Source organism: Varanus komodoensis, unplaced genomic scaffold (genome assembly GCF_004798865.1).
Source record: "Varanus komodoensis strain SLA01 unplaced genomic scaffold, ASM479886v1 scaffold30, whole genome shotgun sequence".
Classification (NCBI taxonomy): domain Eukaryota; kingdom Metazoa; phylum Chordata; class Lepidosauria; order Squamata; family Varanidae; genus Varanus; species Varanus komodoensis.
Genome location: NW_025335762.1, coordinates 11,489,441 through 11,499,450, shown reverse-complemented (window position 1 = coordinate 11,499,450; position 10,010 = coordinate 11,489,441). Strand labels below are relative to the sequence as shown.

At 49.6% G+C, this 10,010-nt stretch overlaps 1 protein-coding gene across 3 annotated transcripts in view; it reads right to left on the bottom strand.

Moving 5' to 3' along the window:
* ROBO4 (roundabout guidance receptor 4) overlaps nucleotides 1–10,010 on the bottom strand; it is a 69,313-nt gene that overhangs the window by 23,347 nt on the left and 35,956 nt on the right. For all 3 annotated transcript variants that reach the window (XM_044437602.1, XM_044437601.1, XM_044437603.1), the window contains exons 16-17: nucleotides 8,660–8,804; nucleotides 4,082–4,324 (exon numbers count right to left, since the gene is read on the bottom strand). In XM_044437602.1, the coding sequence (XP_044293537.1) occupies nucleotides 4,082–4,324; nucleotides 8,660–8,804 (388 nt within the window). The remainder of the gene's footprint in view (nucleotides 1–4,081; nucleotides 4,325–8,659; nucleotides 8,805–10,010) is intronic.

Genomic DNA, 10,010 nt, shown 5'->3' with positions numbered 1-10,010 from the left:
CTGGCAAAGTGCCGTTCTTTATTAACCCCCAAACGTGGCCAATTCAGCCGTTGCTGTTAGCCCCCCTCATTACCGCCCCCCCCCCCCCCGTACATCTGCCCCAAGGACCTGTTCTTACAGTGCCACTGTGCAGCCATTTGATTCCGACCCACAAGGATGTTTTATGCTAATCTTTCGCTCTAACAAAATCCAACCAAATCCCTTCTGAAATCAGATTCAGCAGTTGCTGACAGAGGTTCTGATTACCGGCAGAAGGAAAGCTGGCAAACAGAGCTCTGCGACGTTCCAGGAGAACATTTGTGCAGCATCAGGATTTGATTCTCATTATATGTGCTACGCTTTATGTAGGTATGTATACATAACCGCTGGGTTTTCACCCCTCCATAACCGCAGCTGCTCTCTGAGGCTTCCCCAAGGGCCTCGAAAACATTCTGTAGGCATCCCTGAATGCAACTGAAGCAGGATCAAAAGTTGCGGTCAATCCACATCCTGCCCGAAGGCCCAAAGGTTCCAGAAACTGCAGCCTAGCATTAAAGGAGGAGAGAGCGCTGCCCCTTGAAACCCAGCCTGTATGCAGCACACCATACAGCCTGCCTCAGGCTGGGGCTCCGCTTCAGAACAAAGGGGGCTGCGCAGGCAGAAAGGACAGCAGGCAATTCATCCTTCCCTGGCGGTGGACTGTGTGAAATACCTCAAGCCTGGAGGATTACCAGAAGTTTGCGACTCATTTAGAATTACAATTTTGTGTGTGAATGAAAAACCACAGGCTCGCCAGTTCCACATTTGCATTTTTGGCCACCAGCTTCCATTCAGAGCTACCATATTTTTCGCTCTATAAGACACACTTTTTCCCCCCGCAAAAGTAAGGGGAAATGTCTGTGCGTCTTATAAAGAGAATGTGTGTGTGCCCGACGCCCAGGACACTGCCGGCCCGCCTGTACCATGTGGCACCACCTGGCTGGCACGCGCTTGGCGTGCCCTGCTCCGCGTCCCCACCCCCCAGGCGCAGGTGAGAGCTGTTCATCACAGGTCGGTGTGTGTTTTCAAATGGCAACCCGTCTTTTAATGAAGCCCATGGGGAAGTGATGGGGAACGTGCCTGCGATTTTCAGGAAGCTTTCCATGGATCAGTTATCTGTTAGTTGATCAGACACATTTTTTTGGGATCAGTGGATATTTGAACAGCATTACCTTCATGTATGAAGTTTATTCTTCAAAGGCTACTTAGTCTGCTGTGTGTTTGATTTACCATACAATATCTCATTTTTTGTCAGAAGTTTTTTTCTATTATTTACTAGTAGGGCAGTGTGGACATTACTGGCTTTTTTAGATTTGTTATTGAATTGTCTGCAGCAGCTCTTGTATAACTGGTGTAGATTGTGGATTCCTTCAGTAATTCCACTACTGACTAAGAAAGTGATGTCAGTGATTGTGAGCAACAGAGCTTCATAAATTCTGACTCTAGTGATGATGAGTTCTATGGGTTCAACGAAAACTAGAAGAGTACTCGAACTTTAAAGTCTCTCTTTTGTTAATGACAGTGATGATGGTTCTTAATGCCACTGTTGACTGCTGTTCACTTTACAAGGTTGAAATACAGTATTACTGTATTCTGTTATAGTTTATTAAATAGTTTAGTAAACCATTTGATTCAGAATATTTTTTTCTTGTTTTCCTCCTCTAAAAACTAGGTGTGTCTTATGGTCAGGTGCGTCTTATAGAGCGAAAAATACGGTATATTGCAAGCTACATTAAATCCGCAGCTTGCAGCTGATCTAAATGTTTCTTTTTTTAGTTTTGTGGAAGTGTGTGGAGCCCAGACTAAGATCAGTACCACCCCATGCAGGTAAGGATAAATTAAACCTTAATTAAATTAAATTTTTGGTAGGGAGATGGAATTTAAGGGGAGCGGTGGGAGCAAGTTAAGCCCTGCAGCCACCACCACAGTCATCCCAGTCCCAAACAGGGTCCCACTTACTTCCACTAAGGCAAAAAGTAGAAGTCAGCCGCACACAACAGATTTAATGAGTGGCAGAGTTTAACCTGCAATGGCCTTTCCAACAGATTGGGAGCAAGGAACAAAAACAAGCAAGCAAGCAAGCAAGCAAGCAAAAAAGCCTGACTCCTTCTCCAGATTCTACCTGATTTGAAATCAGCATCCCCGATTTGCATTCCAATTCGATAACAAGTTTGTGTAGGAAAGCTTGAAATGTCCTTCTCAAGGTGTAGTGTCACAGCAGTGACACTAAGCTCTTAAAATGCACTGGCCTTTTGGCCCCAGACATTTTGCCCTTGGCCGTGTCTGCCATTGGATTGCGGCCCCCAAGGCCTTCTCCAAAACAGAGTTTGGCCCTCGGGCCGACTGCGCGTTCTTCACAGGGGCCGCCACTTGGCAGTAGCAAACACGCTTTGTGTCCACATCCCACCTAAAGATCTCAGCCAGCAGCAAAGCAGGGAAGGACCTCAGTTTCTGGCCCAGGAAGCACCTGCCTGTTACAGTGGACAACGGGTACCCCAGGGCATGGCAGCTCCTTCTGATCCTCCAGCTGGGCTGCAAGAATCACAGACTCCCTGTCACCAAGGAGGGAGGGGGCGGGCCCATTTTTCCATACTTCAAAAGTTAGATTCAGCCCGGAGTTAGACGGCAGGGCGGCTGGCCACAGGACCAGCTGAGGCTTGTTAAGCACCGCTGCGAACATATTAAGCTGGCGGGCGGCTGGGCGGCCTCCGCTCTAAGCGGAGCTGTAATTATCTTAGTGGGATCAATGCACTTCCCGTAAAATCAGCTCCTCCGTGTCCCAGCCCCAATTACAAAAGTGTAAGGAGTCAGCCTTGCGGGGCGAGCCGTCCTCAAACTGCAGAGCCAGCAGTTGCAACACATTAGCTAATTACCACTGGCAGTGTTTTTGCTGGCAGCCGGGAGGAAGCAGGAACGCTGCGTTAAGTGCCATACTCACAAGAGCGGGTGAAGCTGTGCTGCCTGCCCAGGAAGGCTTCTCCTTGCCCTGATCTCTCGCTGGTCTGCGAGGCAGAGCAGAACCTGCCGGGGCTGCAGCAGACTTTCACGGGCCGCCTACAGGCCATGGACGGGACGTTAGGTGCCTAGGGCATTCTGCCTAGGCTGGCCAGCCTGGCAGTCCCTATCCACTTCAGTGGGGCTTGTTCAGGGGATTGCTCCATCCCAGCCAGCATCGCCCATGGCAGAGAGCAACCGCGGTTTCCTCCAACACCTTCTGAGGGGCCACAAGTCGCCTACCCCAGGGCTGGAGTGTCGGCCTTAGATCCCAGCTTAATTTCCTACTCAGCAATAAATTTCACTGGATGACTGCTTCCCAAGGCTGCTGTGAGGATAGAATCCGGGATGGAAGGGGACAGGGAGGATGTGCAAGAACCATGGTTCTTCGGAAGAAGGAAATAAAAATGCCATTTTAAAAAATCCACGAGAACCATCTTCTGCAGCGCTGTTTTATTCATCTTTCCTCTAGAACAGCTGGATGAAATCTGGAAAAGCACTTTGCACAGCAAAGCCCTCATGATTCAACACCACAACCACCTCCTCAGCTCACAGAATCTCTGCTCCTGATGCCCCAAGGAAGCTTTCATCAGCCCAGTCTCCTTTGTGGACGTGCGCTGTGGGGATTTGCATCCGAAGAGGACGGACAAGTGACTTCTGCATTCCATGCGTCCTGATATTGTGCCAGGGGGGAAACTTGCACATGACTGATGCAAAGAGATGCACAAGCTGTTCTGATGCAGGAAGCATGTGCCTGCGTGACAGAGGAATCAGGTTCCTGCTCTTTTCTGATGGTCTCCTTGTGTCTGGCATCTACACTGCAGGCAGTGGCAAGATGGGCACCGCTGTGCCTACCGGACTGGGCCATTGCAGATGAGTGCAGATTTTATTTGGGCTGATTTTTTAATAAGAACCAACAAGAATTTGCAACTGTCTCCATATATAAGATGAAAACGTGAGAATTTTTCATTTTTAACTTTTCAACTGAATGGAGGAGAATACCAAATGGAGGGTTTATCTATTCCTACATGACATCATGTTTTTTGTTTATTTTATTTTATTTTTTTACCTTTCATGTTCTGCCTCCTCACTGAGCTCCAGGTATTCAGCCACCTCCTCTGGAGTTAGAACTGTCTCCTGGTCATCATCGAGAGATACAGAGATCGAGGCTGTGGAGAGACGGCTATACGGAAGAGTAGGGAAGGTCTGACTTTCTTCCAGGGACTCGCTGGCTGCCTGCAGAGAATCTGTCTCTTGTTGCTGCTGGGGCATGAAGCTCACAGGTGGATCCAGGTAGCATGTACAGGTGCACCTGTGAAGCATAAAAATAACCAGCAGGACACCATGAGTGGCTCGGGCAACAAACCATTGTAGCTCATCCTTTTTTGAAATCATGGCAAAGCAATTACTGACAGTATAAAAAAGCAGCAGCCCTTGGCTCCAATCCCAAAGTGCCCCTGACACCACTCTGAGTTAAAAGAAAGCTCATTTAGGGTTGGATACTGACCAAATCCAGACCTGCTTAGATTCAGCAGGAAGACGACACCGTGTGCTTTCTCCAGACTACGCAGCTGTGCCTGTGAATGATGGGCTCTACCACAAGGCAGGTGAAGCGAGTGTGGCGGGTTAGGGCAGTGTGGTGGTTTGAGAACTGTGCTGGGACTCAGGAGACCCCTCCTGCCGCCCCCGCTAAGCCGCAAAGCTCATTGAATGCCTGTGGGTCAGGGACTAACCCTCGCCCTAACCTAACGTGCTGCCCAGAGCTGTGGTGAGGATACGATGGAGATGAGACAGCCACCAAAGTGTGCTGGGCTTCCTTGGAGAGGAAAGGCAGGATGGGAAAACAATAATGAATGGAAGAGTCAGTGATGGGAATCAGTGGCTTTGTGTGGCAGATGATGAGCAGGGGCAGTGGCAGCACCAACAAAACCTTGGTTGCTTCATGAGCCAAGCAAGGGAGCAGCTGCGCATGCATGTCCCACACCTGCCGTGGCCCCCTGACCAAGCCTCAGGTGTAGGTGAGGGACGTTGCCCTCTTGCTGGTGCTGAAGTGAATTCAACCACATGTGGGACAGGCAGGGGTACCATTTCATCCTCTGCCTCAGGTGGCACAGTGTCTCAGACCTCACCTGCCATCCGAATCCGAAATGCCAGTTGACGGACCACAGTGGCCTTTCTTGGTGGTCCAGCAGCAGGAGACAATCCAGGCAGGGCAAGTCATCCAGCATAACGGGAGAGCTTAGGGCCAAAGCTTTGGTCTGTCCCTCTGGGGTCTCCCCTTCTATCGCCTTTCCCACCAATCAGTTTGGTGGTTTCCTAGTTCCTCCACATCTCCCCACTGCTCTAAAGGGAGAAAGGCCTCTCCTAAGGCTGCTAATGCCACAAGGAGCTTTAAGTTAACCTTTGGTCCTGCTGCTTGGTCCTTGGTCCCACCCACCAATGGGATGCATGCCCTGAGGGTTTCTCCGAATCTCTCAGCCCTTGGCCTGCCAGAGCTCCAACACCTCTGGTTGTTGGCTGCACTGATGGCTGTCTGGAACATTTTCAGGGAAAGTGCCAATACCTCCCTTTCGCCACTCCCTACAGGCCCCATGTAGAGCCCCATGTAGAGCCCAGGCATGCCCTGGAGATGTAAAGTCGGAAGACACAGCTGGAGCCTTGGCAGGGCCTTCCCTACCCAGTGCACCTGCTCAGCTAAAAGTGGTTTGTTTGGGGCAGTGGGAGGAAAGTAACGAAAAAAGAAGGATGCTTTGATTGCTTCCAACCACTCCTGGAGGAGCTGCAGGGGGAAGGAAAGGGCAGCAGGCAGGTGGGAGTGGGCAGGGCGAAAGTGGCAGAACAGCCAGAGGAGGCAAAACTAAGTGAGGCAGCACGTGAAGGCTCTTCAGTGGGAGCTCACGATTAGAATTTAACTGTGAGCCTCTCCATATATCTGCATGAGACATCCGCTGACGTGCAGACGATATGATACACATAATACAGTACTCTAGAAAGCAAGCAGCAAAATAGTCATCAAGGGTGTATCCAGTCCATACTTTTAATAGATTTAAAACGCTATAGATTTCATAGGATAGAATAGTAGAGCAGGAAGGGTCCAAGAAGGCCATTGGGCCCAGCCCCCTGCTCAGTGCAGGTCTCCAGCTTAAACATCCCTTTCAGTTGGCTGCTCAGCTGCCCCTGGGGTGCCTCTAGTGTGGGAGAGCCCACCACCTCCCTAGGTACTTGGCTCCAGTGCTGTACTGCTCTAACAGTCAGGAAGTGTTTCCTGCTCTATAGCTGGAATCGGCATCCTGTAGCTTGAGCTCATTGTTCCGTGCTCTGGACGCTGGGACAATGAACAGGAGATGCTGGCCCTCCTCTGTGTGACAGCCCAATGACCTCCCTAGGTCACTAGTTCCATTGCCACACTGCTCCAACAGTGAGGAAGTTCTGGCCGCAGTCTTCCAAACTATGATGCAATTCTCTTCCGTTGTGATAATTATTTCTGATTTTGCACCTGTTCATATAAATTAGCAAGTACAGATGTGATGTGCGCAGTGGCCACTTTTTGGGTTAGGCTGCCACTGTGGCCCTCCCATCACTGGAAGGCCACGTACCTCTCCAAGCCAAGCATGTGATGGACACCATCCGTGCCATGCGGCAGCACACAGGAAATGCTCCGCAGCGCGTTCTCTCCAGCAAACCCTGCCCTGCTCTCCTCTGCAACAAAATGTATTTTCAATAGAGCAGCCAATTATTGTGTAATTGCCCATAAATTTAGAATGACACTGAAATTATTTCATGCACAGATCCAAGGACAACGTTTTCTCTTCATAAATGTGGGATTCAAGGGGCAGCGAAAAGGCTGGAGTCAGCTGATATTTCACTAATGGATTGATTTACTTTCCTGGCATGATAATTGTCCATTTACTTAAATAGCCAGGCACTTGTACAAAGGCCTGGCCTATTAAGTGAAAAAATGCTCCCCCCTAGCAAGGCACAGATTCTCAGCTTGATTTGTAGCTTTTTAAGTGCAACGTAGGTAGAAGGTATGGGTGGAATTCATTTCCCATCCACCCACCCAGTCAGAGATGATCCATCATACCAATGCCTGCAGATAATATGCAAAGCATTCAGGTTCCCCTTCACAGTGCTGGGAGGGGGTGCGCATACTGGGCGATTTATTCCAAGCACCACCTGGCATGATTGGAAGATGAGTCAGCACGGAAGCCACCTCGGCGCAGCTGCAGCTTGCTTCCCCATCATGAGGTGTGTGACTACAGGAACGGCTTCCGGAGCACAGAAGAGCTCCATTGCTACAGGTGTGTCCTGGGCTGATTTCAGGGTTCAGCATGCTGATTTCTGTTCTGGAGAAGCACCAGGGGCTGCATTCCACAGGTGGAGCTGAATGCAAAGGCGGTGGGGCAAATAGGACCAGCATGTCATGGCTGAAAGCTCTTACACCCTGCAGCTAAGCCTTGGCATAGATATTTCAACCTTGCAGAGTGGGGTGGAAGCCAGGGAGGGGACAGGGCAAAAGCTCAGAAGCCACAGGTTGATGGGTGGTTGGGGGAGTGAGTGGGGTCAAGGGAATGGGGCTGGACTTTGGGGGCCTCAAAAGTTTGGATCGGAACCTGAAATTCTGTACCCCTGGCATAAGGGCAATCAGCTTCCTGAAATGTGGCATCCACTGTTGGCATTCAAAGGTGTGCTCAAAAGAGAGAACAAAAGCCATGTGAGGTGGGCAGTCCTCAATCACCAGAACTTGTGCTCAGGCCTCTCCAAGCTGATGTCCTCCAGGCGTGGAGAGTGACAACTTTCAAGATATTGAGCCAGCATGGTCAGTGGGTTAAGCAGGCTGGTGGGAGCTGTAGTTCAACACAACTGGAGGATATTAGCTTGGGGAAAACAGCTGGAGCCTTTGCAATCCCTTGTGTTACCACTCACACAGTTTTGCAGCCTGGACATATGGTACTTCCAAACAGAGGTTGGAATACCAGAAAGTTGACTTCAGCTCTTGGGTAGTACAACCACAGGACTGCAGAATGCACATACCCATTTTATAATGATGGGATATGTCTTCCATGACATGATATCCCTCTATAAGTCCCTCAAAGGCTGTCACAAAGAGGGAGGTCAAGATCTCTTCTTGCTGATGCTAGAATGTAGGACACAGAATAATCAATTCAAGTTGGGACAGCCCAGATTCAGGCTGGACATCAGGAAAAGCTTCCTCACTGTCAGAGCAATACGACAGTGGAACCAGCTGCCTAGAGAGGTGGTGGACTCTCCCAGGTGGTGGTCTCTAGACATTCAAAAAGAAACTGGACAGCCCTCTGAGTGGGATGGTGTAACGTGGTGTCCTGCAACAGCAGGGGATTGGACTCAATGGCCTTCATGGCCCTTTCCAACTCTACTATTCTAGGATTCTATGATTCCCTACCCCCAGTCTAAACTTTATGGGAGACCTTGTGCACTTGGGAGTGAGCACGAAGGAGTGCCTGTGTTTGGGATGGGGTGCAGCTGATGAAAGTACAAACACTCGATCCGTTTCTTCCATAAGCATGCTTAGACCCTTCAAAGCACACATTCAAGAAAGAAAGAAGATCATGAAAAAGTGATATTTGAACTGTGATAAACTACAAAGGCACTTCAGGGATGCGCTTACTCGAGCTGTCTGCTGCGATCCTGGGGAGCCTGGAAACCCGGAGGAACAGGTGGAGGAGGTGGCAGCAGGCTAGCGACGTTCTGTGTAGTGCTCCACTTTGAGAACTTTGGGGAGCTGTATGTTTTCAGCACCTTTTTGGTCTCTCCTAGAAGCAAATACAAGGAAAAGAATGGTTAAACATTTCTGAGTTGTCTGTAATCACCAGTTATTAAAGTCATCCAGATAAGGGGCAACAGAACTGTTTCCACCCTCTCAGTCAGCTAATTCTTCCCCAGTCCACTGATTTACTGATTCAGATCCTCAACCATATACGATTCTTGTTAAGGGCAAGAACACAAAGCTTAGGAGAACTCAGTGGTAAAGAACTTCCTTTGCACATGGAAGGTCCTTTGTTCACTCCCCAACATCTTTGAGTTAAAGAATCAGGGAACAGGAGATCGGAAAGGCCTCTGCTCAGAATCCTCAAGGACTGCCACCAGTCATGGCAGACACAGAAACAAAGAAACAGAGCTAATCAGAAGGGGTCTCCCGGGCCATCTAGTCTGACCCCTGGCTCCAGCCAGCTCCACTCATGACATGCCCACCATGTGCATGTCAAGCCTACCTTGAACACCCTCCCTGATGGGACCTCAACCACCTCCCTTCAACCAGCCCCACAGTGAAGGGCACATGGCAGACAATGGTGGGCACAATGGTTTCAATATGTTTGTTTTCCTGCAGAAGAATGAGCATGGGAGGCGTGCACTACCTTTGCATATTTACTTTCTTTACAAGTACGTGAGAGCATAACCGGAGGTTTACAGGCAGACCTTCATGGAAGACGACCTGGACAGCAACTTAAGAAGTTCACTCTGCCCCAACACTACATTCCTGGTCTGTGGTGGCTTTCAGGAAATATTGAATTCTGCACTTCATGTCCTTGCAGGAGCAGGACTCTTGAAATGTAATACGCATTATTTATCTTATCTTAAAATGTAGCAGCCCAGCCTGCCTGCTCAGCAGAACCCTGGAAGTCTGTCCCAACATACTGCCCTGATGGCACCACTGCAAGGGTTTGATCTAGCACAGTCATAGTTTCTCCATGGTGGAACCACCGGTGGGAATGCAAAAGGGTGTCAGGGAGAGCAAGTGATGAACAATTAAGGCCCAGGCAAGCTCCTCCACAAGGGTCTGTGCCCATTCCACCTGCAGACCTGTTTCTTTCTGCTCTGTCTGTTCCTCTCCCATCCGATACTGATTAGACCCTCATTCTAAACCACCAAGAGATCTTAAACCATCAGGAAGCCCATCAATCATCAGCCAACAGAGAGAGAGAGAGAGAGAGAGAGAGAGAGAGAGAGAGAGAGAGAGA